Genomic DNA, 27,437 nt, shown 5'->3' with positions numbered 1-27,437 from the left:
CTCAAGCTTTATTTTTTTTAATTCAAGCATTTAAAAAAAATTAACAAGCGTTTTAAAAGCAGTTTACTAGTTAAAAAGCATTTCATATCAGTTCTACAACTTTTTTTCAAAGATATTGATCCTTAGAATATTTAACAAAATGCAGTTAGTTCCTTAATCCCACAAAATTCCAAAAAGATTTTAAAGAACATCAATCAATAGTTGTTTTTTTTTATAGAATTTTGTTATTTTTAAATTTTTTAAAATTTATTTTAATTAATCAACGATATTTAACAACAATCGAATTAGGGAAAGCAAAAAAAAATCTTTATATCACTTATTTAAATGATTCTTGTTTTGATGAATAAGAGGATCAGGACGTGCTTTGTTTTGAAGATATTTAAGCAAGTTTTAGGCTGGTACAAATATTATTTAAAGTTTTGGTGTTCCCTTCAAAGTTAGCCCGAGAAATCGAGGGGCAATTTTTCAAATTTGATGGTTAGCCTACGTTTTTTTTCGTTCAAAATATTTGTGAAAATAGCTTAAGATGTTACAAAAAGACTCATGAAAAATGCAGGATGGAGCAACCCTCCTAAAAAAATACAAAAATTTACTGAAATCTAGATGTCAAAATTAAAAAAAACTGAATACAGGAATCGATTCTTCAGACAATTTTACATAAAAGTCTCCATGTTGACCAATCCTTGTGAAGTTACAGCGGTTTTAATAATAAAAATGTTGGAAAAATAGGTTTTTCGGTGGTTTTTGGCAATTCATATATGACAGACTTGATTATTCAGTTTCGAAAATATTTTTACCAGAAAGCTAGTCCAATTTCCCATAAAATTTGCCATACTTTGATCAGCCCTGTTCTAGAGGCAAAGTTGAGTAGAGAAAGATACATAATTTTTTGTCCGTTAAAACATATAATAAAATAAATAAAAAGTGTTTTTCGTTAATATTTTTTTAAAGAAATAAGTGATTATTTAATAATTCCGAGTATCGTTTTTTATCGGTGTAGTTCTTATCCATACCTACAACTTTGCCAAATACATCAAATCGATCATACAAATCCTTCAATAGACATTTTTTTTGAATTTTCACACACAATTTTTGTAAGGCAAAACAAGCCCGTGGGAGTCGCTCAACCTGCATTCCTGTCACACATGAGGTCTGCACAGCTGATTCCACGTAGATTTTTCCCGCCAGTAATGACAGGAAACGTTGACAAACGGAATATGTGCCAAAATCATAAGTGGTTTTTAACATATGAAGGGAAATCATCGTGAACTGGAACTGCCGGTCGTTAGCCCGGGTAAAGTGGAAACGTTGAGATGATTGTTGTCCTCTGCTCTCATCTCGCAAAAAGCCATACAGAGAACCACGTCCCTTTCAACCGGCTCCGTGGCTTAATGGTTACGGCTTCTGTTTCCCAAGCAGAAGGTTCAGGGATCAAATCCCGGTCGGTACCTTTGAAATTTGGAATCAGGAATTTGAATATGAATAAAAACTAAAATGAATCAGGTGGGATTCGAACTCACACCTTTGAATTGGTGGTGGTCTGGGACGCTAAGCAGTCGGTCATCAGAAGGTTTACACTCTAGCAGTGAATTGATCCGTAGTGTTGAAACATGTTATCTCTCTTCTTCTTATAATATTAAATACGCGCTGATCCCTGATATGCCTGAGGGGATTGGAAGTCTAAATATAGATCGAGTTTCCTTCAGATGCTTGCTTCTATGTTTAGGCGGGGCCGAACAATGCCCAGCGACCTCGGAATTGGACCGCAAGGAGCTCTGTCATTCTGAAATGGGTCGTTGGAAGCAGCGCGAGGGCTATCACCACCTAATACCCGGGATTGAGATAAGCTGTATCAGCATTCGGCATGTACACAGTCTGATACAAATTATACTTTCCCATAATTTCGCTACCGGTTAGCGGGTATTGGATTGGACCACACACACACACACACACAATTTTTGTAAGGCAAAACAAACTTTTTCCTTCCTACAATAATTGAAAAAAAAATTGGCTAGGAGTTGAAAGCTATTTAAAAATTATTACTTTTGGAAAACTAAATATTTAAAAAAATTGTTGATGTTTGAGAAAATGAAAAACTAGCAGAAACTTTTATAAATAATCAGACAAAATTGCTTTGGACTGGTTTAAGTAGCTGAGAAGCTTCTTCTTTTTCGCAAAAAAAAGTTCGCCTATAATTAATTATTTTGCAAACTAATAATTGCAAACAACCGGACAGTTGAATAATCTAAAAACCCTTTTTCATTGAAACGTTGTAACCATTGCTCGTTCAATTGGAATACATTTTTATTTTAAAATAACCACGTTTTTTCCAATGTCAGTAACATGGAAACTATTGGAGCAAATTTTATTATTAAAGAATACAACTTAAACGTTTGATAACAAAATAAAATGTGTGTTAATTCTTATGCAGCATAAGGTGTGATTTAAAAAAATATGAGGAAAATCTTACCAGAGTAACATTGGAAATCGATCCAATAATTCTAAGATGTGGAGATGTAGAAAAACTTCTTTTCAAAAATATTTTAACTTCTAGAAGCTGTATCTCAGTAACCAGCAGTTCGACCAGCAATGTTATAAAAGAAAAAAAATATTAAAATTTCTCAGCTTTTTGGTGATTATTTTGAAACATTTAGGGGGGCTTCTTTCCATTTATTTTTTTAATATTGATTTATTTGAACATGTTAACTAAATATTCTTCAAAAAATGCCTTGAAGCTAAAAACGCAATCCATCAATAAAATAAAAAAAATAAAATAAAGAAATGATTATGTTATTTTCGATAGCGAATTTTATTTGACATTTCATTTTATCAAAAAATCATATTCATTATCAGATCTTACAAATGAACTTTTAGTGGAAAAAAGTGAAATAAAAAACTGTAATATTCCGTGATACCTCTTTTTCGGAAAAGTGCTAACCCTACATATTACTTTGCCGAAGATACCAAATCGATCAAAAATACTTTCTCAAGATACAAATTATCGAATGGTAACATCTCCATTCTGTATGACCAGCTCATTTGTATGGAGACTAATTACGCAAAATGGCTAAAATTGATATAGGAAAAAAGCATGCGATTTGTGAATAACGAAGATAATTGGTCTGCTATCAAAGTTATTTTTATTTATGTATCATTATTAATTATTACAAACGAAAAAGTTTCACCTCAAAATTCAGTACGGAAACGGTTCCATTTTCACAAAAGTTGACCGGCCACTGTCGGTCTGCTGGCCGTTTTTTCCCCGAACAACCTCAGTCAGTTTCAGGGATGCCAGATACACAGATTTGTCTGTGTTTCACACACTTCAAATGCATAAAAACGCAATTTTTGATGGATTTCAATGACCGTGATTTGATATATTTGAATTTTAGACAAATGCACAGACATACACAGACTTTTTTACAGACATTTTAAAAAACCAAGTGGCATCCCTGGTCAGTTTCCTCCCCCTGAGTGACTCGAGATGATGAGGCACCGAGCACAACGCGACGAGTGCGCTGTGAACTAGTACGGTCCCGCGTGGCCTCAGCATCTCAGCATATTATGTAAAACAAGACAATCAGACTTCCTCTCCATCTATCTCGAGCTTCACTCACAATCTCCGAAAAGCGTCCTCCCGGAGGGGGGGACGATGCGTGGCCTCCGGGAGCGTTTCGGAAATATTCTTCATCAGCCGACAAACTACGCGCGGTCTCCGTCGGAGTGGCCCCCGGGGGCCCTCCGGTTCTCCGGTCTTCAGAGGATGGATCTGGTTGTGTGTTCGTGTTCTCGGAGCAATGAATTTGCCCTGCCGCGAATCGGGGATGCTTGACGCAGGTTGAGACCGAAGACCCGGGAAGGTTCTCCCTCAGGGCAGGCAACCAACGGTCGATGTTCTTGTTTTTGAAGCAGTAGTAGCATATTGGATTTTGGATGAGCCCTTGAGTACTTCTTGGGACGTGGATTTTGCACGCTTGCGAAGGATTACAATTTTGCATTTTTATGTACCGCAGATTACAATAATTTTTAAAAATTTTATGTTCAGGATTAAAATTGTGTACCAAATAAAAGCTAAAGATTATTTAGTTTTTAACCTTTTTGTATTCCAAGGTCAATACTCTCGAAAAGTTTTGTTGTTAATTTTATTAACGTGACTTTAAAAAACTCGAAAAATGAGCTGAAATAAAAATATTGAAAAAGAGAAAATATCTTCAAAAATAAAAGTTTTTTTTTTAATTCTAATCTTGGCAAGTTATTTTTCTAGTTTTCGAAAAAAGCTGCTTCTATTTTCTTAGAAACCACACCTAATTCGGCTTGATCCGCTAAATCGAAGCAACGGAGCGCGCAAAAGAAAAGCGTCCTTGTGCCTTATTCGCAAATAGCCCCTGGTCCGATTTATATTATTATTTGTCGGATTAGTATCACAGAGGCTGATAAGAAACCCACCAGCAAAGCAAAAAAAAATCTCAACAATAACAAAACGGAAAAAAGGCACGCTCTTCAAAAGTTTGATTCTGACTTTTCTTTTCTCGCGCCTTAAGCCGGCTATTTTCCAGCACCACCACCTTCCCAAATCTGGCTCACTCCATAACTTGACCAAATCCCACCCCTTTGGAGGGTGAGGCGCAGCCAATATCTCTGCTATTTTTTCTCGCGCCAGGATGTAAAAAAAAAAAACGCCAAAACTTTGCTGCAAATCGAACCGTAATCAAATTCTAATATTTATGAATTCACATATTTTGAATGTTTTATTTGCACACGCTTCGCGGTACCATTTCCTGGTCGAAATTTGTTTGCCAGAGCGAAAAACCGGGTGAGCGAGTGCAACGAGTTCAAACAAAAAAAAAGATGATGAAGAAACGTAGAGTGGACCAAATATAAATTATAAATCTGGGAATGTTTGTGCAACGTGAGGTGCGGGGTTGTGGAGTGGGTGGAAAATCTAGCAAGGGAAAACATGTCCAAATATTGTAGGGTGAAGGTTGCTGTTGGGGACTCAGAACTTTACAACAACACATTTTCGTTTCAAGTATTTATTGATATATATTTAAAAAGCTGAAAAAAAAATTATCAATTTTTGTTTTGAATTTATTGATCGGACTGCGGACTAAGATACAGCATCATGAAGCCTTCATATTTTGAAAAATGAGTTTTTCTCTGCGTCATCCCTCAACTTAAGATATCTTAAAAACTATTCGTTCGATTTTCAATGTACGAATATATTTTACATTGTGATTTTATTTGTCTTTTCTAGTTTTGTTTTGTAGTTTTGTTTATGGTGAAGAACAAATTAGTTCTCAAAAAAATAATTTATGAGGACCACCTCTTTTTTTTTGCCGTGAGGCATTTTTGCACTTTTTAGCACTTTTCAGGGGCTAATATCGAGGAGTACCTCACTGTGGTTCCCAGGGAAATTACGGTGCCTTCTATCGAAAATGGGTCAAGTCATTTTTGATTGTAATTTGTTTTAAATGTAAAAAATATATTTGCAGTTCTGGTCAAAATTTTCCAGTTTTTTCCAAATATCTCATATTTTGACAAATTATTTCTACTGTGCCAGATTTTGAAATATCCTAAACTCTTGCGCAAGTCGTTTAGTCCCTAAAAATTCATTTAAAAAAATCGGTTGTTATATTTTACTTTTAGTGATATTAAGACTAATAAAAAAATCCGTTTCTTTTCTATTTTAAAGTCTTAATCGTAACCTACAACTTTTGAAGACACCCAATTGATCAGAAATTCTCAAGATACAGTTGTTCGAACATTAACACACTTCAAAAAATTAAAACAGGCAAATCATTATAAATGTTTTAATTTCATGAAAACATCAATCAAAATCAATTTAGAATCATGATTAATTAATTTTCTATAATTACCTGGACATTTGTACTCATGAAAATGCCTATAAATTTTAAGTTTCTTTTAAAATCCGTGTCAAAATTACGAGAATTGATTGAAAATGTAGTCTGTTTCCGATTTGAACTCATTTTCATCAAACATATTATGAAGCTTTGAGAGTGTAATTATAATCATAGTAACAGCATTTTCGTAGTTTTTCAACTAAATTTTTAACGTTTTCATCATTTGATGGAAACTGTTTTTTAACGATTCTTTAAACGCGGCTTTACCAAGTTTTGTATTATTCCATACTTTTCTATTCGTATTTATTCCAATTTTTTATTTAATAAAACAAAATATTTAGTTTTCAATGACACACACAAAGAACCGAAAAACTTTTGTAATTCATGCTAGGCCGATGCAAATATTTTTCAATTTTTTTCCTCGGCACTGGCTAGGGTCGATGGAAGGGGGGGGGGGGGTTAAATAACAAGCCATAGTCTAAACATTTTAATGCAAAAAGTGTTTTAAAATGCATTTTACACAAGTTTAGTTGTTTTGCAATCATTAGTTTGCAAAAAAATGTAATATTTTTGCGAAAAAAAACTTTGAGCAACTCTCTACGAAATCGGCCGATTTAAACCATTTTTATTTTTTGTATTTTTTTATTTGACTCAAACTTACCTATGACCAAAGAAGCTATTTTGTGTCATTCGTTCACCCATACAAGTCTTCATTCATAAAAAAAATAAAGACTAACATTTTAAATGGGCGTAATATTCAATATTTGGCCCTTTCAAAATGTTAGTCATGATTTAACAAAATTCAAAATACTTTTTTTCGAAAAGATCGGAAAATTTCACCAATGTTTCATGTTTTAACATTGAAAATCGGACCATTAGTTGCTGAGATATCGACATTAGAAAATGGTGGGCTATTTGGGTGAGACTTAGAAAACATCAATTTTCGTGTTACTTACACTTATTGTTTAAGCCGCTATTTCTCAGCAACTTGGACAATTTTATAGTAAATTTTCTGAACTTTTCAAAAAAAAAATTCTTAGAAATGGTCACTCATGGTCACTATTATTAAAAATCGAAAAACTTCAAATATTTTGCTAAAATTAAACTTTCGGTGGCTATATCTTGTAAACAAAGCCTTTTATTAAAAAATCTGTACGTACTTTTGGATTGAAAATTTAATTTTACCTTAAAATTTTTTTTGACCATGTTTCTCTATGGCTCAAAAGTTTTTGTCCCCTAAAACATATCAAAAAGTCTCGAAAATCAAAAAATACGTATTTTGGGAAATTGAGTTTTTGTGAAAAAATGTTATTTAAAAATAATACCTACAACTTTGCCGAAGTCTCCAAATTGATCAGAAAATTCGTTCAACAGTTACAGTTATTCGAAAATTTACGTACCATTTTTGTATGGACTGCTGCCAAAATTGTATGGAGACTTGTATGGGTTGATCAATGACACAAAATAGCTTCTTTGGTCATAGGGAAGGCCCCATAAAGTTTGAGCCAAATAAAAAAATACAAATAACATTTATTTCCGGTTTTGGTAGAGAATTGCTCCTTTGCATTACTAAACATTGAAAATTTTCAAAAATTCAAAACATTTTTAAATCAACCAAAACATGCTAAAAATGATTCTCAACACAGGGGAATACATTTTAAATTGATTTCAGCTGAATGAAATTAAAATTTCCTTGAAAATTTCAAGTTTATGAAAACATAATTTTCACGCCAACTTTGAAGAGGGGGGTGAAAAAAACTTTAAATAAAATTGGTACCACCCTTAATTGAATAATTATCCTAAAAATAAGTTCCAATTTCAAATCAGGTTCAAATTTCATTAAATTTTTCATCCTAGGCAGTTGGGTTGAGGAACCCGAGCAGGGGTAAATAACACGGGAATACCAAATTTTGGTATTACTTGGGCAAATAACAGCGACCAAAATGTGCCCTTGGTTGCCCAGTAATAGATGGTAAAATACCATGAAATCATACCAAAATCTTGTATGTGTAAGGGCACAACAATACCAAACCATGTTATTCCAAGGGTAAAATAATACCTCAAAATAAAACCATTTCAATACCAAGTTGAGGTCTTCTGGATTTTTTAACATTGCTTGAATACCAAAACTTGGTTTTGCCATGGTTTAATTTTTAGGTATTCCCGCGCCCTTGGAAAATCAGATTTTGGTATTCCTGTGGTCTTCCACATACATGATTTTGGTATGATTTCATGGTATTTTACCATCTATTACTGGGCAACCAAGAGCACATTATGGTCGCTGGTATTTGAACAAGTAATACCAAAATTTGGTATTTTCATACCATTTTTAGTGCAGCAGTTGCAGTTAGTGAAAAAACGGAAATTATTCATATGCCAAATCAACTCACCTGATGATTCCATGTTGTTATTAGTGATATTCTTCACCACACCGAATGCATTTGTCATTGATGAACGGCCTGTGCTTGAAATTCTTGAAGCTTCTGAAAAATAACAAGATTGAAAAATAAGTATTATTAAAATGAAACTGAATTGAAATTCACCAAAATTCATTAATCTGTCGATTGACTCGTTTTTCAAAGAATTTGGTTATCCCGACTTAGAGATATTTCAACGTTTTTGAAAAAATATTAGTGGGTATATCACACTAATTTTTAAAAACATCTTTAACATTTTTTGGTTTCAAGTCATTTTAGCGCAAAATTAATTAACTCGTAAAATTTTTTAACAAATTTCCCATAGTTTCAGAGAAAATTGATGAAACCTTTCAATATTCAAAAAATACCAAAATGTGCCATCCTGACTTAGAAAATTTTCCACAATTTCAAGTCATTTCTATAGGGGGTATATCAAAAATGTTTAAAATAAAGTTTGAAATTTCCGGTTTTGAATGAAAGCATTCGCTTTGAGACATGATTTTTTTTTTATTTTGTCAAAATTGGTCAAAATTTTACCATAGTTTCAGAGGAATTTGATAAACCACTTTAATAGCAAAATAATACCAAAATGTGCCATCCTGACTTAGAAAATTTTCCACAATTTCAAATCATTTCTATAGGGGGTATATCAAAAATGTTAAAAATCAAGTTTGAAATTTCCGGTTTTGAATGAAAGCATTCGCTTTGAGACATCATTATAGCGCAAAATTAATTATTTTGTCAAAATTGGTCAAAATTTTCCCATAGTTGCAGAGGAATTTGATAAAATACTGTAATACCAAAAGAATACCAAAATGTGGTGTTCGATCATTGACAAATTCTGCAATTTTGCAATATCAAAACAATACCTTAAATTGGTATGATACCACATTTTGCTCTTGCATAATCCTTAAGACAAATTTTAAAGGGTCCAGGAATACCAAAATTTGGTATTGATACCAGAGAAAGGTATTATTACGCATTTCCCTTGTTATTTACCCATGCTCGGGAAGGCAACAAATGAAAATAAAACTGAACTTATGGCATTTCAGTTGTACTTCTGCCAAAAATTTCAAAATAAACAAGAATAAAAAAAACTGTTGTTTTATTTTCGCCATAGTATTTCCCGCTTTGTTGTAAACTGTACATGAACATCTCATAAGTGGTCATTACTAAAGACAGGGAGGCAGATCTTATATCGAATGACAGATCTGAAAATATGTTTAAAACGTTACTTAATCCACCTTTGGGTGGTTGGTGCCTTCCTCACATTCACTTTATACATTCAGTAAAAATAGCAACATTCCCCCTTGACATGTTTAACAAATCAACTTTATTTCTCATTTCTTTTGATAGGGTTCGCAGACCTTCAATATTTCTGGCTAATCGGCAAGGTCTGATAAATAACCTATCCAACGATATTTCACATGGAAGATTCAGACAATACTTCTATCATAATATCTGAAATCCGGCCTCCAAAAAGTGTATAAATAGCACTTAAGTGCTAATAACTTTCGATAGGGTTGTCAGATCCTTGATGTTTAAAGCTCATTTGAAAGGTTTTTTGATTATCTAACTAACAATCGGTCGCATGATGGACCCGGACATAATTTTCATTGAAATATCTGAGATCCGGCCTCCAAAAAGTGTATAAATAAAACTTAAGTGCGAACAACTTTTGATAAGGTTGTCAGATCTTCGATGTTTTGAGCTCATTGGGAAGGTCTTTTCAATACCTTTCTGAAAATGTATAACATGATAGGGTTTCTTGCGAAAAAAAATAATCGTATTTTTAGCATAACTTTTGAATTACTTGGCTAAACTTGCTGATTTTAAATAGAGACCTATGGGACCCCAAGACGGTTCGAATGAGACTAAAACGTTCAAAATCTGTCATTCAGTCCGGAGATAATCGAGTGACAATTTTTTTGTCCACCCACCTACACACATCCACACAGACATTTGCTCAGAACATGATTCTGAGTCGATATGTATACGTGAAGGTGGGTCTACGAAGTCAAATTAATAAGTTTATTTTTCGAGTGATTTTATAGCCTTTCCTCAGTAAGGTGAGGAAGGCAAAAAGATACGTGAGATCCGGCTTCAAAAAAGTACATAAATATCAGTTGAGTGGTTATAAGTTGAGACTAGGTTGCATGATCTTCAATATTTGAGAAATTACAAATTTTCTAAATAAGTCTATAATTTACGTATGGCTTGAAAATCATTTTCCCATCATTGCCTATTTTATTCAAAACTGATGTTTATTGTTCAATTATTTAAAAAATGTTGTTAAATTTTATTTAACATTTATTGCAAAATGTTAAATAAAATTGTTATGTTGATTTCAATAAATTTTGCAATACTTTTTACTTTTTTTTTTTTTTTGGTTCAAAAATCTTTTGAAAACATCGAAATCAATGTGTTATCGTTTGAAACAAATAAAACAGCCAAAATTTCAACAACTACCCTACCAAATATATAAAAATATGAAATTAATGCATTCCCACCGAGTCAAACTCAGAGAGAGAGAGAGAGTGGAGGCGCTTTTCCACGTTCCCGGTGGAAAAGCTAGCCCATATCTTGCCCCTGTGTTGGTCGGGTTGGCGCACACGTGTGTGCAGTCCACGTGTCGAGTGAGCTTTTTTTTGGAGGGGCTGTGTTTGATGCCAAACGGTTTTGGATTTCCTTTTTGGGAGGTTGGCGGGATGATGTTTCGTGACGCCACGACGATTTTTTTTGGGTGGTTTGAGGTTGGCAGGGAGAAGGCCGGAGAGCCGGCGTAGAGAATATTTTTCAGTCATAATTCACCATCGATTCCGCCCCCGGACGTAATATATTTTGAATAAATAATCTAAAATGTACAAATTTATCATGCACTATTTATTGGTGTGCATGGGTGAACAAATACATGTTTACACCCTCGCGAGCTGTGCCCGGGTGGAACGTGGGGGTGGGGTGTAGGGGGTGGGGGTTAAATTGCAGTTTTCATTTCGGGGCCACCCACACCGGAATCTATTAAATCTAGCTGGGTGCACCCAAAACCAAATCCGGCCTGCTAAAAATCTATTCGCCCCCCAAATGTGGAATCCCACGCAAAAAGGGAGGATGTGTTGGGGGTGGGAAGAGGAAGTGGAATCTCTCCAAAACTATTTAAATTATGATATGATGAAATGGGAGATTGGCAGACCGGACGCGATAACTTCCCCGGGAATAACAACACCGGTGATGCAGGGGTGAGAGAGGGGAAGGTCGAAAAAAAAGCGATTTCCATTTGAAGTGTGTGCCTTTTTGCTGAAATATTAGATTGATATCGAATTTCGCGATTGCGAGATTTGCGTCGATGTGTGGAAATGTGTGGCCCTCCGTTTCCCTGTTGGTGGAAATAACCATGCCCCCGGGGGGGCAGGTAGGGCACACATTCACTCCCATACGTGCACACGAGATTATATCCAGAGATTTAATGAAAATTACCTTTCACACGGCGCGGGCACAGAGCCTGTTATTGATATGTCGATGACAGGTCGATCGGATGTGGATTTGTGTGTGAGTGTTTTGAAGGGGGGAAATGGGGGAAAGCTCATTGTTTAGAAAGCTCTATTTCAATATCGATTTCAAGTTTTATATGGAAAGTAATCCAGTTTGATTCGAACTTTTAAAGCTTGACAAAGCTGCTTAAAATGGTTCCATTATTGAAAACAATTCATTGTTTAAATTAACAACTACCAACTGTCCGTCACGTGTGGCGACACAATTCAAGCCATAGTTACTAGTTGTTACAGAGAGTGAACGTAGAAAAAAATATTTACATAAGCCAACGATGCTGACCACGCAAAACCATATCATTTTGCAACAAAGGGCTATCAGGGCTGATAAGAAGCAAAAAAATTACAGCATCTGCAGATTCCCCTCGATGCAGTGTAGTACAAGGAAGTGGAGTAGAATCAGTCGGTTCAGCGCATCTCGCTCGACTTCCTACTTCTCAGTTTGTGCTGGACCGTGCCATTTGGATGTCGTTTCGTTGAGTGTTCCAAAGTGGATATGACTCTGTGGAGGTTTGTTGAGGGTCAATTTTCTTCGAAAAGGAATCATTTTTTGACATTTTCGCAGATTTTTCCCTCTACTCGCCCTGCTGTTGGCACGCTCGTCAGCCATAATCCACGACTGCAACCACTTCCACAACGGGGTGTACACGATCCGGTTCTGTGCGTTCAGCAACGTCACGGTGACGCACGATGCCGAGGAGATCGTGTTCCGGTCCGAGTATCCGAGGCCGTACTTTTTCGAGTTTCTCGACTCGCAGCTGACGGAGATGCCGCGCATCATGTTCACGCTGTTCCCGGAGATGCAGAACCTGGACGTGGCCGGGAGTCAGGTGGAGAACGTGAACAAGTACACGTTCGAGCACGCCAAGGAGTTGCGCTATCTGAACATGTCTGGCAACCGACTGACGGTGCTGAACAACTTCATCTTCAAGGGGTGCGACAAGCTGGTTCGGTTGGACGTGTCGAGCAATCGGATTTCCGAGGTGAAGGAGAAGGCACTGGTTGATGCTCCGAAGCTGGATCACCTGGATTTGTCGCACAACTTGCTGCACGAGTTGGACGAACGATTGTTCTCCCAGCTAACTCTGTTGACGTACGTTTCGTTGGCTCACAATCGGTTGCAGGTACTGCACGATGACCTGTTTGTGAACTGTTCGATGCTTGCGTATTTGGATCTCAAAGGAAACCAGATTGAAGTGCTCAGTGATAACTTCCTGAACAATTTACCATTTTTGAGGACGCTGGTCGTGGAAAACAACAAGTTGAAATCACTTAAAATCCCCCCTCAACTAACGAAATTATTTGCATCTTTCAACAAAATCACTTCAGTTTACCCTGAAAACACTGAAAAGTCTCAGCTGTACTCGCTAACATTGTCGAACAACAATTTGAACAGCATCCAGAACATCTCCAATCTCGAAGGCCTCACAATCCTCGACGTTTCCTTCAACGCCATCGGACCACTCAACCTCACAACCTTCCTCAAGATGAAGAAGCTCACCGATTTGAACCTGGAAGCTACCAAACTCAACACCCTCGAGCACGGACTCTTCTCCCAACAAACCAAACTCCGCCGCCTAGACATCTCCTACAACTTCCTCCGCACGCTGGACATCACCGTCCTGACAGCCACCTCAAACCTCGAGAAGCTGTTCATCGACGGCAACAACCTGGTCGACATCAACTACGACCACATCCCAGAACTCTTCCCGAACCTCACCTACCTCGGTCTGTTCTCCAACGTGTGGAACTGCTCCTACCTCACCACCCTCGTCAGATTCTGCAACCGCCACAAGATCGCCCTCTCAACCTCCAAATCCTACGGCGAAATGTCCCACCTGACCAACGTCCAGGGCATCTACTGCGCCAGCTCGGACAAGGAGCGCATCTACTTCCGTCCCGAATCGGCCGTCGCCCACACCGATGACCGTCTCAACCGCGACGAGGACGACCAGCTGAACCTCCTCGTAGCGAACATGACCTCCACCCAGTACGAGTACAAACTGATGCTGGAACTGCTGGACATGATCCGGCAGGTCAACGCCACCAACCGCGAACGACTGGACGAGGTCCGGAAGATGGCGCTGCGAGCGGAACCCGAAGGTTGTGGAGAGTACGGAGCGCACGCGGCAGGTTTTCAGGTGTTTATCATGCTCATTTTGACGGTTATTCTGGTGATCAACGTGGGCTTCATGCTGTACGTGCAGCACAATGCTAACGCAAGGCGAGCAATCGACCGGATGATACTGTTCAAGCGTGGGGAGACGGCGTCGGTGCAGACGCAGCTGGAGGACATTTGATGAGTTGGTTTAAGCTTAATCAATAAAATCACATAAAAATCATTGGATTTCTCAATTTTAAAGGAAACCCCGTTAAAACGACAAACCCGGAAGAGAAACCGTCCAAAGGACGGAAAAATCGAACATCTCACAGTTTATCCTAAGGCCTTTTCTTCAGTGTATTGTTGTTGTCAAGTTATCTGAGTTTATAATTAATACCGACTCATTTTTTTCACTCCCAGTTTTGCGTTGCGTCGCCGTTGTCCTTTCGAACCAATTACATAAACATTCTCCGTTGCGTCTTTTGCTGCTCTTGATTTATTCTTCTTCCCACCGGCACCCTCCGGAAGCATGTCAGAGGAAAAAACTTTAAAATTTCGCCCCAAAAAAATACCAGTCTGACTCGACTTTCCCGCAAAAAAAGCTACATTTTATTAAATTATGAAATAACTTGAGGGCAACCTAATTTCGAGTATTTTTGCATGAGACGTACGGAAACCGCGAGCACATACATTTCTTAGTACACATACGTCAACTCATAAGGAGGAGGGGGAAAAAAGGGGAGAGATTTACTGCCAGCGGCGGCATCAGGTCAGAAATCTGAAAACTGGAAACTCCAACAACGTGTACACAGACGTGAGCACCAACTTGGGGAAATTTCGGTTTGAAAAACGACAAGAATTCTTTTTTGTTTTTTTTTGTGTGCAGGGGCGTTTGGCAAGTTTATTACATTAAGTTTTTTTTTGTATTGGTTTTCATGTTAGTCATCATATTCATTCCCGTCAGTCGACATAGTTGAAATAAAAAGCTTTTTGATTCAATTGAAGTTTTAAAACGAGTTCGTAATTTTATTGTTACTTTTTAGGTCATATTTGATGTTTTATAAAAACAGTGTCAACATAAAGAAATGTAGTAAAAATACTGAAACTTTTTAGGTCACTCCAAAAAAATTTAAAATTTAAGTCCATCTGGTTTGGATTTTTATAATTTTTATCGAAAAACTACTTTTTACATCTTTATTTAAAAACTTAACAAATCTTTAAAAATCTAAACATTGTGGAAATATATGCAGCTTTTCTCCACAAAAACAGCATGATTCGAAAAATAGTTGCGTCATTCAATTACGAAAATACCCAAAAAAGTATAGGTCATCGCTCAAATTTTAAAGTTATCGCAGTGAAAAACAATTGATTTGTTCCCGTTTTCGTATTTTTTTGTTCTAGCGCGCGGTGCATCGATTATCTCAGTTTTTATTTTCAAAATATCTTATCGCGGAATCCTTTGATAACAATTTTCCCTTTTTTGATATGTTATGTAAAATTTTCCGAAGAATCCGAAAAAATATCTTCAGGCATAGGCTTTTCGTTCCCGAGCCCTTAAAAACAGCATCTTAAGTTTTCATGCGACCTTTCCAAATGATAGGCTAGATTATTGAAACATTACACTTTTTTTCCTTAAAAGCCTAATCTGCGTCCTAGAAAGCTAACATCGGTTGAAATCGCAGACGTATCTCCATATAGCACACAAGCGACGAATTGTTAAATATTTAAAAAAAAGATTGCAGAGCACTGGTATTTTTTATATTTAAAAATTTATTATTATTATTATTTGCTAAAGAAATCTACTTTTGCAACGAGTAACATAAAAAAGTTTTGTAATTCCAAAAACATATATTTTTATTCTCCCTGATTTTAATGTTTGTTTTTGACTCGTACCGTCACCAAGGGTGATATTGGGTTTCGGAGGGTGAGATTGGGACGAATTTCCGCATTTTTGTATCACCCAATTTCACCCACGATGACGGTATACAGGAGTTTATGATTTTTGGCTTTCTCAGCCAATAAACTTATTTCGAACGATTTGTTGAAAATGGTGGACGTTTTGACTCGTTGCTTGAACCTTGTCAAGACTTAAATTCCGAGTCGTGCTTTTCAAACAATAAATCAAATGATCCTTGTTTATTTGACTGATTTTTTAAACATTTTTAATCTTTACAGATATTTCAATTTATTTTATTACTAAATAATCAATTCACAATTTCGTATTTCTTATGACCTAATAGAGTTCTTTTCAACTATGATTTGTATAATTGGATATTCTAACAATATTTTGCAAGAGAAGGAAAAATTAAGTCTGTACAAATATTTGAATAGCTTTATATTTTTACCTGCATGATTTTTTTTCTGATAACATAACTCTGAAAGAAAGAAAAAAAATAAAAAATGCACAAAAGATAAGTTTTATTCACATCCCTTTCAAAAAATAAATTTTACATTTAAAATAACGCAGTTAAAACTTTAAGAAATTCGAAATGAGTTTTCTTTTGTTCATTTGGGGCAAAGTTTTTTTTTATGTTTCTGATTTTTACAGTGTAAAACATTTTTTTTTTTTTTTGTTTGATGCCACTATCCACTGCGACCAGGAATTAGATCTATTGCGGACTTGCAATTCTATTTATAGAATCACAAAGGCTTCTTCTGTTATTAGGCAGATGGGACACGCACACACGCTATTGTTGAGCGACTGTGTCGAGCGATCCACTGCCGTAACTTCGCCGCCGAAGAGGTTTGAATATTTTTTCAATCCTCTTTGGCTCTGCCTTTTCCACTCTGTACTGTCCAAATGTATCGCTAGAACCGAAGTGCGAAGTGTAAAACATTATGTTTTTGATGTAATATTTCCATCAAATAATTTATTCAGAAAATAATATATGTTTTGAATAAAAAAGATTGAAATTCAAGCAAATGTTTTAAATTAATTGGCAACAATGCACAGAAAAGTAGATTCTATTTTGAAAGATTGGATTTTTTTTTGTTATTTTACCTAAAAATGTGTGAACCTGATGAGAACATTTTTTACACAAAATCTGTCACCATTCAATCAATGTATCAAAATCAATGAACATTGCAATAGTTTTTTTTATGTGTAAGATTTATATTGAAAAAAAAACAATACCTTTAGTTGGTAAAATTGAATTGCTATAGTACAAAAACTGTTTTTATTTCAATTTTTGAATTTAACATTTCAATGTCCGGTCATTTTTTTATTTGACGTTTAATTTATTTATTAAATGTTTCACGAAAGACCTTTAAGTCAGTCATGGTACAACAATAAGAACAAAAGCTGTCTTAGGCTAGTTGAAAAGAAAATGCAGGCCGGAGGCAAGGCTTCCCTGCGTAAATTTTCTTGTCACGTAAAATTTTTTAAAATATAACCCCAATAATTTTCTTTTGCCTATTTGCTATATTTCACCATTTTCTAGTCACCATTTGCGTGTGTTTCACTTCACTTTTTATGACTTAATTTAAGAATCTTTGGGAATTCGTAATTTTTCGGAGAGTTTTCAAAATGTATCAATTGCATGTTATTTAGTTATGATGTTGAAACATGTAAGCAAAGTTTTGGAACATTTGGGATGTTCTGGTCCATCCGAAATTTCCGGAAATTTTGAGCAAGAGGTTTACCAAAGAAACAAGTCGAAACTTCAAGATATTGACTACGGATCCTACCCAGGCTACATTAGTCATTGTGGTAGGCTACAGTGCATTGTTGTAAGAACTTATTGCGATGAGCTGGGTCATACAAGGACTCTCTAGAGTTAAGATCTATAAATCTACCATCGTAACAAGCAAAAGGTCGAAGGTTTTTGAACCTGGAACAAACCCGCATAGCTTCAGTGAGTATGGTGGACTACTTTGCTGGAGTGTTGGTGTATGCTTGGATGCCCTGGGTCATCCAAGGACTCCCTGGATTTAAGATCTGTGACTATACCGCCGTAACAAGCAAAAGGTCGACGGTTTCTTGAACCCGGAACATACCCGCATAGCTTCAGTGAGTATGGTGGACTACTTTGCTGGAGTTTTGGTGTATGCTTTGATGCCCTGGGTCATCCAAGGACTCCCTGGATTTAAGATCTGTGACTATACCGCCGTAACAAGCAAGAGGTCGACGGTTTTTGAACCCGGAACAAACCCGCATAGCTTCAGTGAGTATGGTGGACTACTTTGCTGGGGTGTTGGGATGTTCTGGGACATCCAAGGACTCCCTGGAATTAAGATCCGGTTCACCGCTTTATCGAGCAAGTGGTCAACGGTTATTGACTACAAGACATACCCGCATAGCTTCAGTGAGTATTGTAGACTACTTTGATGATGTGTTGGGATGCTCTGCGACATCCAAGGACTCCCTGGAGTAAAGATCTATGAGTCTACCGCCGTAACAAGCTAGAGGTCAACGGTTTTTGACCTTGGGACGAACCCGCATAGCTTTAGTGAGTACGGTTGACTACTTTGCTAATGTATTGGACTGTCTTGGGTCATCCAAGAACTCCATTGAGTTATAACACGAGGGACTACGGCTGTAACAAGAACTTTTTTTGGAACGGGACATAACAGCAAAGAAGTCTATCATACTCACTGAAGCTCTGCGGGTATTCCCAAGGTCAAAAACGTCGACCTCTTGCGTTTTACGTCAGTTGACCCCCAGATCTTAACTTCCCTTCTTATAACATGCAACATCGTCGAAGATATCAAAGTTTTATCTCGCAATATACGCCTTCTGCGACTAGTTTTATCAATAGGATCAGAAAAATTTCCTCAAGAATCAGTTTTGGAACGTAACTATTCATAGTCAGGAGGTCTTAAACGTGTTAAAAAAAACGCATGAGTAATTTTTGACAGGCGCAAGATAGCACTTATCTTTCTTAGAACGAGTTTTAGAAAATTTCTCAATTTTAGCGCTTTTGTATTGGTTTAAAAAAAATAGTTGAAAAGTAAAATTATTTTAAAAATAAAAAGAGGAAATGTTGGCATTCCCATACAAATTCTCATATAAATTTGAAATGCTACGCGCGAAGTATTTCTCCAATCGAGAAAGCTCTGGACTAAAATTTATTTATTGAAAATATCAATTCGTTCTCCCTTCCTTTGGACTAGACATACAATGAATTGAATTGAAAAAAAAAAAAATAAAAAATGCAATCCGCTAAAGTCCCCATCTCCAAGCATGTAGTAAAATTTGTTTTTAATAACATATACACAAATTATACACAGCAAATATTGTCAACAGAGGCACGCCTCTGACCAGGGAAAGGGTCTTATACCTCTCAAACTCTCCTTATTTGGGTTCTGGATGGTGGAGTGGAATTATTTGGTGCAAATCTCTCATCCTCGAAGGCATTGCCAGCCAGTCAGGCATTCTGAGCGAGGCCAAAACCAGAGTGCGTCCTCGGTCGTCATCTTTTTGCCTGGGTTCCCGCGGCGGGGCTGACAGGTTCTGGGACGATGGAAATTTTTCTGCTGGAAGGGGTGGGGAGAAGGCACGCGTTGTGGTTGGTGTCATGATTTTTCCGCATTTTTCGGTTTTATTTTTAAGATTAATTGAAGCCCCGCGGAGCAACGAAAGGAACGCTGGCCCCGGTTCTCCAGCCGCAGATCGATGGCCAGCGGGCACTCGGCGGCAACTCGTGACGCGAAAAATGTGTTTTAATGAGAATATGTTTCGCGGAAAGTGAACCCAGCGCAATGCGCCAGGGTGGAGTGAACTTGACGTGGATGGGCCCGGTGTAAGTGAATATGAGCTTGCGGGGATGGTATGGAAAAGCGGCTGGAATTTTTTGAAGCAGATTTGATTTCAAATATTTCTTCAAGTCACACTGGTAAACAGTTTAAATTTTGTAACTAATGCGTAAATGAATTCAACAATACTTATTTATTGTCATAAAAAAGCGATGCTCAAATGTAAAATTACCCCCGTTATCAGTGGACTTGAACTTACACATTTTTTTTTTCAATACAACACCACAATAAAAACAAAGAATCGCAAATAAAAAAAAAAGTACTTATCGCATTCATTATGCAACTGATGATTCAGGAAGTAAAATGCGGTTTTAACTCAATTTTATTAAATACTCCAAACTAATTCATCACATTTCCTCTCCCAATATCTCCCACGCGCAGGCGAAAATGTAACAGCGACATGGACCGGGAACGTGACCGCGATCGTGACCGTTCGGACCGCACTCCGGGAGGTGGCGGCGGTGGAGGTGGTGGAGGAGGTGGTGGTGGCCCCGATCGGGACGTGAAGCCACCGATGGAGCCCCGGGACCTGTCGGCGACGCGGCTCTTCTCGGCAACGCAGATCAAAATTAGCACGTCACCCACCACATCGCCGACCATCTCGAACTCCTCGTCGCCGACGCCGACGCCACCCATTCCGGCCGTTTCGCCGGCGGTTTCGGGCGTGGGCAGCGGCGGCGGCGGCTATCACCACTCGAACCACAAGCAGATCACGGGCATCCCGTGCGTGGCCGCGGCCTCCAAGTACACGGCGCCGGTGCACATCGACGTCGGCGGGACGATTTACACCAGCTCGCTGGAGACGCTGACAAAGTGAGTAGTTTTGAGGAGAGCAGTTCTCTACGAAATCGATCATTTTTTTTAATTTTAATTTTTGTAATGAAACTTTTTTGGTGCCTTAGGCATGCTCAAAGAAGCCATTTTGCATCATGAGTTGGTCCATATAATTTTCCATACAAATTTGGCAGCTGTCCATACAAAAATGATGTATGAAAATTCAACAATCTGTATCTTTTGAAGGAATTTTTTGATCGATTTGGTGTCAAAAAATCAAAATTTTATAAAAATTCGAAACATTTTTAAGCGATCCCAAATAATTTTAATATGATTATCAATGTAAAAAAAAATGCATTTAAGATTGTTTTCAGTTGATTTTTTTTACCCTGATTTTTCAGATCGATTCTGAAGGGGGGGGGGACATAAACTTGGAAAAATATTTGCAACGGCCTAACTGAAAAAATACATTTTTTAATGATGTTAAATGATTTTTTTGTCAAACACCGAATAAAAATAGTTGAAAATTTGGTTGGTTGAATTTTACCTCTTTTTTGAGTAATTTTTCCTAAAAAAATGTGTAAAAATGTGAACCTAATGAAAATCAACCAGAAAATAATGATGATGATGATGATGATTTCATGATTTTTGTTCAAAGATATAAATTTTGCGTCACTTTCAATATTTTGACTAAATTCTTTCAACAAGTTGTTTAGAATAGTGCCCTACACATGCTGATTCCTTTTGGTAACGATTATCCCATTCCTAGTAAAGTTATGGAAATCATCATTAATCAATGTTGCCAACTAGGACGTCAATGACTGCTCCACAAAATTATATAAATTTTGAAGCACAATTGATTAAGATCAAAAATTCCTTCAGTGGCTTCAAGAAGGCAACAACTGGCTCATGGTGATTCCTTTTGGTGCTGAAATTCGTTAAATTGAATTTAATACAGAATATTTTATAGTGATGATCAATTTTCCTCGAAAATGATCAACGGCTTCACCTTAAACTTTTTTTGACACAAAATCTGTCACCATTCCCTGATTAATATTACACCATCATTTTTTTCTGGACAAAGTTTCATCAACATAAAAAAAAAACAAATAAAATTCCATTTGCGAAATCATAGAGAACCAACACCTCATTTCGCTTTGTACCACAAAATGTAGAATTCTAAAAATACGTTATTTGTATATTTTTTATATAATTTAGTAGACCAAGATAGGCCTCTTTTTAGTTAGAGTTCAGGATGGTGCCACATGTGGTAAAGGAATTTAAGTTGAAAAAATGTGCTTTTTGGAATTTTTTTTATTATCAATCAAAACTCAAAATTAATTTTTCGATGCAAAATAACATTTGGAATCGAAAATAACTTCAAAGTTTTTTTTTAATAAAGAGACATTTTCCGGTTTATTTTTTCAAAATATATATTTTGTATAAGTAATCATATTTTTGAAAAGCTGATCAAATTTTCCCATTTTCTTTAGAACATTACTGGTTGGACTGTTATCAGCGTCATTCAATTGACCTTATTATTTTTGAATTATTTTTATTTTTGTTTTGAATTGTATGGAGCCTAGCAAGGATAAAAAAATTATGCTGAATAGCTTTTCTTATGTAAACAAATAGAGAATATCACTTTTTTAATTAATTTCTGGTTTCAGCTTTGAAAAAGTCCCATTATGATTTCCAATAAAAAATGTTTTGCTTTGGAACTTATTTTATTTGTTTTGAAATTGTGAACATGATTTTTTTAAACATGTTGAAGTATAGTTAACTAAAAATAAATTAAATACATTATCTGCATTTTTTCTGGCTCACTAATTCAATTTTTGTAAAAGTTTGGTAGACCTTTGCAAATATTTTCTAAAGTTTATGTCCCTCGACTCTGGACGAAGGTGGGGGAAAGAATGGTTTTTGTGATTTGAAAAAAAAATCTAAGAAGCTTGTTTTCGATCTTCAGAAAGCTATAGAAAGAATAACAATTAAATCAAGACGAGCATTTTAATTGGTTTAATATTCAATGTTTGGCTAATTTGAAATGTTAGTCTTGTCTTAAAAAATTCCAAAATATTTTTTTCGAAGAGATCGCAAAATTTCACGAATGTTTCATGTTTTAACATTGAAAATCGGACCATTAGTTGCTGAAATATCGACATTGAAAAATGGTGGGTTGTTTCGGTGAGACTTAGAAATCTTCAATTTTCGTGTTTCTTTTTCTTTAAGTGGTTGTATCTCAGCAACCCGAGATCCAATCTTCAATGTCTCTTAGACAATATTATAGCAAATTTTCTGAACTTTAAAAAATAGAAATGGTCTCTTATGGTCACTATTTTTATAAATCGAAAAACTGCAAATATTTCGCTAATTAAACTTTCGGTGGCTATATCTTGAAAACAGAGAGTTTTCGATTGGAAATACAATTTTATATTAAAAAATTACGTCAAATTGAGTGCGGTGCCTGTGTGGACGCTCAGTCCTGTTTTTTCGTGTTATTTTCCGTCTCTTTTGTGTCGCTGTTCGAGTGCATGGGGTGTTTGGTCATTATAATTAAATAATGGCATCAGTAGTGCGGTGCCTGTGACGCGCAGTCCTGTTTTTTTCGTGCTATTTTCCGTCTCTTTTGTGTCGCTATTTGTGTACATGGGTTGATTGGATTTCTTTTTCTTCTTTTTTCATTGATTTTTTGTTCGCGCGTTCGTTGGCCGATGAATTTTATTTTTGTTCTCTTTATATAGTTTTCGATAGAAACGATCCGATTTTTGTTTTTTGAGACAAGCAAGTCGTATTGCTGGATTAAGTCCTTTCCATATCATCGAGGATCGGAAGGCACGTCGACGGATATGTTTTAAGGCTTATGATATAAAATAATTTTAATGAATGAAGCCCTTCCTACATCACCGTTGATCGGAAGGCACGCCGACGGAGAATTTCTGGAGAATCGCGGTCGAATTAATACTATATTTAAATCCCTAGATAGGTATCTTTCCGCAGCCGGCTGCCTAAGATTTTCTAAATTTCAACCGATAAACAAATTGCTCATGGTCGCATCACCTACCACAGTGAATCCTGACCTCATACCCATCTTACTAACCCCTCAAAACTCATGTGATACTTTGTCGGAGACGCAGTCGATTTGGCGGTCCCATCACTCAAGTATCGGCTAACATTCCCATCCACTTCCCCGTGTCTTACCACTGGTCGTGGCCGGCGTCGGTATTGATCAGCACGATAGGGACCTTTGAAAATTGCGAAGGGGTGATGATTGGTTCCTACTTTTCATCTGTGGTCCACGGAGCAATGTTTGGGGGTCCTGGTCAATAACGAAGTAGCAGCTACGGGTAGACACCAATGCTATGCTAAAAAATTACGTCAAATTTGTTTTTGAATAAAATTTCGAATTTTTATAAAAATCACTATTTTTTCTAAAATTCATAACTAGGCGGCCGATAATTTGACCATGTTTCTCGATGGCTTAAAAGTTGCAGATATTAGTCCCCTAAAACCAGACATGCATTGGCACGCTCTGCACTGGCACATCAGATTAGCACTTACCTCAAGTTCTACGCACACTGCGCATTGCACAGTGCTAGTGCTATTTTTTAGCACTTCCATATAGCACGCCCAAGACATTTTACTAGTCTTGGTGGTTAATTTATTACTTTTCCATAAATTGGGATACTGTTTGCGTCCTCAAGGGCCACAAGCGTATCCACTCGCCCAAGTACTGAAAACAAATTTTCAAGTTCGTTTGCCATTTTTGAAGATTTTCTAAAAGAAAAAAAAAATGCGCTTTTATTACACCACAATGAAAAAAGTTTACCTTGCTGAGAATAGAACCATGGATCTCTCACTTCCAAATCTAGAACGCAAGCACTGCACTAAATCATCAGATAAAAATTGATGGAAATATTTGCGCGAGGTTCCACTAGTCGACGTCACTCAATTCAAGATAAACAAATGAAAAAAGCGTCTTAGTTACCAGTTTCGTTAGAGTGCAAGGGCGAGTGCTATGATTGAAAGCTCAGTGCTATTCGCTAAAATAGCACGCGTGCTAGCTGCGTGCGGTGCCAATGCATGTCTGCCTAAAACACATCAAAAAATCTCGAAAATCCAAAAAATACACCCAAAATTCAGAATCGAGATAATCGTTCTCTCAAAATTTATTGAGGGCTCAGTGCCAAAATCGATAGAATAATGGTACCAACTCACACCATCATAACAAATGAGTTCATTCGTTAGTTGAATCAATAAATCTCCAACAAGTGTCATACATCGACTTCTGACTTCTCCTTGGCCACCAAGCTGTGGTGGCCGAGGCAGCTAAGTCATTGGATTGGTTTGTCAAAGGTCTCTGGTTCGATTCCGTTGTCGACACTTTTGGTTTTTTGTTTGACGGATGAACTTTTTTTGCAAATGAACCTCGAGAGAATAGTTCTATCGCCCATCTCGAGCTGTGTTCTCTGCGTCCGTGAATGGTACCACTATTCTCTCGACTCGAGACCATCATTCTCTCGGACTAGCGCTGCCAGTTTTGGGTGTACGTATTTTGGAAAATTGAGTGTTTGTTAAAAAAGTTGATTTAAAAATCTGCATTTTTTTATTCCATGTACCATTTTTTTCTCAATAGCTTTCAACAATACCTACAACTTTGCCGAAGACACCAAATTGATCAGAAAATTCACTCAAAAGTTACTGCTTTTTGAATATTTACGTACCATTTTTGTATGGACAGCAGCCAAAATTGTATGGAGACTTGTATGGGTGAATGACACAAAATAGCTTCTTTGGTCAAAGGGAAGGACCTCACAAAGTTTTAGCCAAATTAAAAAAATACAAAAAATAAAAATGGTCGAAATCGGCCGATTTCGTAGAGAGTTGCTCATTTTGTAGTTCAATATGTAATTAAATATTCAAATTTGACTTAAATGAGATCGCAGACCTCGAATTTCATGTTTAACCAAAAAACTAAATAATGTTTGTTTTGGTAAATAACATCGCCTTTGTGATTTTTATTGATATAAGTTTTTAGTGTCTTAAATATTATAACTAAGCTTTCTGTTTTTTTTTTTTTTTTTTGCAAAAAAAGAAGACATTTCTCAGAATTAGGAAGTAATTGATATTAAAATTTTAGCTGTTGCAGATGTTCCAAAAACGATACCCGAATCTAACTGTTAATGTTTTCCTTCGCAGATATCCCGACTCACGGCTCGCCAAGCTCTTCAACGGGTGCATCCCGATCGTACTGGACTCGCTGAAGCAGCACTACTTTATTGACCGCGACGGTGGCATGTTCCGACACATTCTCAACTTTATGCGCAACTCGAAGCTGCTGGTGTCGGACGACTTCCCCAACCTGGACCTGCTGCTCGAGGAGGCCCGCTATTTCGATATTGTTCGTGAGTACTGCTCATCGGCTTTTAAAGTTAACGAAAAACGGTTTGAAAAGAGATTAATGGGATAATTGTTGTCTATTTTAGCTATGATCAAGCAGATCGAGCAGATAAAAAAGGAACGAACCCGCAGCGGGAATGGGCTGGCCCCGTTTGGCGGAGGCAGCAGCCGGTTCCGGAGCAAATCTTCGTCGCCCCACGATGCCAACCACGACGTCGTGGCGCTGCACATTTCGCCCGACCTCGGCGAACGGATTCTGATCTCGGCCGAGCGGGCCATCCTGGACGAGGTCTTTCCCGAGACGAATCAGGCCATCCTGGACGCACGTACCGGGGCCGCTTGGAACCAGTTTGACGGCCGGCAGGTGATCCGGTTCCCGCTCAACGGCTACTGCAAGCTCAACTCCATCCAGGTTCTGACCCGGCTGCTGAACGCGGGCTTCTCCGTCGAGGCCAGCACCGGCGGGGGCGTCGAGACGCAGCAGTTCTCCGAGTATCTACTAATCCGTAAGAGTTCAATGTGATAAACTATTTGTAGAGCAGCGTTGGAGCCGCCATTACTGGCCGCCACCAGGACAGGACAGGATCGTACGTGTTTTAGCCAACTTTTAGCGAGCAGCGCTTATTTTTATTTATTCTATACGCTCATGAAAGATGCGTCCAATGAGACGCGACATAATTGACGACGGAAAATGAACTATGTCCATTTTAATGTAGCATCAAGTAAGTGAAACACAGAAAAAAAAACAAGATAAAAGAAATACTAAGGAAATTTATCGCTTAAGGTTCATCTTAAACTATTACACGTGAATTAAAAAGGAAGGAAAAAAACAAAACAAAAGCATCTAATTGAAAATTAGTGTAATTAGAAAATTCGAGCTGAATGAAACGTAAAAATGTAATCATAAACATACACACACAGACACTTAATGTTACCTCCTGTAAGTAAGTGACATTGGAACAAAACTAATAAAAAATCTCCGACTCTTACTCAGTGGTCTTTTATTTTTTTTAGATGGTGACCTGGGATGACCTTGGAATCTGGAAAAAAATAACAAGTGATATCACCGAAAACCAGAAATCCTCATTTATATCAATCCCTTCCGGTCAAGAAAAAAATTAAGAATTTTTAACGATTTTGCAAATAACTAGGCTTAGTGATTTTTCAGACTGAAAATTGACAATATTCTTGACAAGCATAAAATTTCACTAAAATGTCACAAAACATGCAAAATTAGCAAAAATTAGCAAAAATATTTTTTTTCTTTTTTTTACCTTTTTTGTTTTTGTCGATACGCAAATCAGCCATTTACTGGTCCCAATCAGGCCTTAAGGGGATACATACATATAGAAAACAAGCCTTACCCGACAAACTTCGTTCTGCCTTATTTCGTTTGTTGACGTTTTTTGATTTTTTGCTTATTTAGCCTCCTGGGATCGAAATAACTTTCTCCTTATAATTTGCCGATGCTCCGGAATCTGTTCCAGAGTGGCCAAAGTGTCAATTAGTTAGCGTAAGAACCTTCCTTGGACTTATACGAACCCAACGCAACAAAGAGCTCCTCGATCATGACAAACTATACGAA

General features: G+C 37.0%; 2 protein-coding genes across 2 annotated transcripts in view; both read left to right on the top strand.

Annotated features, from left to right (window-relative positions):
- Nucleotides 1-26,841, top strand: part of LOC6047203 (BTB/POZ domain-containing protein kctd15) — a 130,138-nt gene extending 103,297 nt beyond the window's left edge. The window contains exons 2-4 of the mRNA XM_038262019.1: nt 20,060-20,491; nt 25,652-25,857; nt 25,939-26,841. Of these exons, the coding sequence (XP_038117947.1) occupies nt 20,079-20,491; nt 25,652-25,857; nt 25,939-26,375 (1,056 nt within the window). The 5' untranslated portion in view covers nt 20,060-20,078 and the 3' untranslated portion in view covers nt 26,376-26,841. The remainder of the gene's footprint in view (nt 1-20,059; nt 20,492-25,651; nt 25,858-25,938) is intronic.
- On the top strand, nt 12,213-14,165 carry LOC6047205 (carboxypeptidase N subunit 2). Its single transcript, XM_038262018.1, has 2 exons — nt 12,213-12,333; nt 12,389-14,165. The coding sequence occupies exons 1-2, from the start codon at nt 12,320-12,322 to the stop codon at nt 14,121-14,123; spliced, it is 1,749 nt and encodes a 582-aa protein (XP_038117946.1). The 5' UTR covers nt 12,213-12,319; the 3' UTR covers nt 14,124-14,165.
- Nucleotides 26,842-27,437: the final 596 nt, after the last annotated feature.

Source organism: Culex quinquefasciatus, chromosome 3 (genome assembly GCF_015732765.1).
Source record: "Culex quinquefasciatus strain JHB chromosome 3, VPISU_Cqui_1.0_pri_paternal, whole genome shotgun sequence".
NCBI lineage: Eukaryota > Metazoa > Arthropoda > Insecta > Diptera > Culicidae > Culex > Culex quinquefasciatus.
Note: the sequence above shows the minus strand (reverse complement) of the source record. Positions and strands in the feature narration are given on the sequence as shown.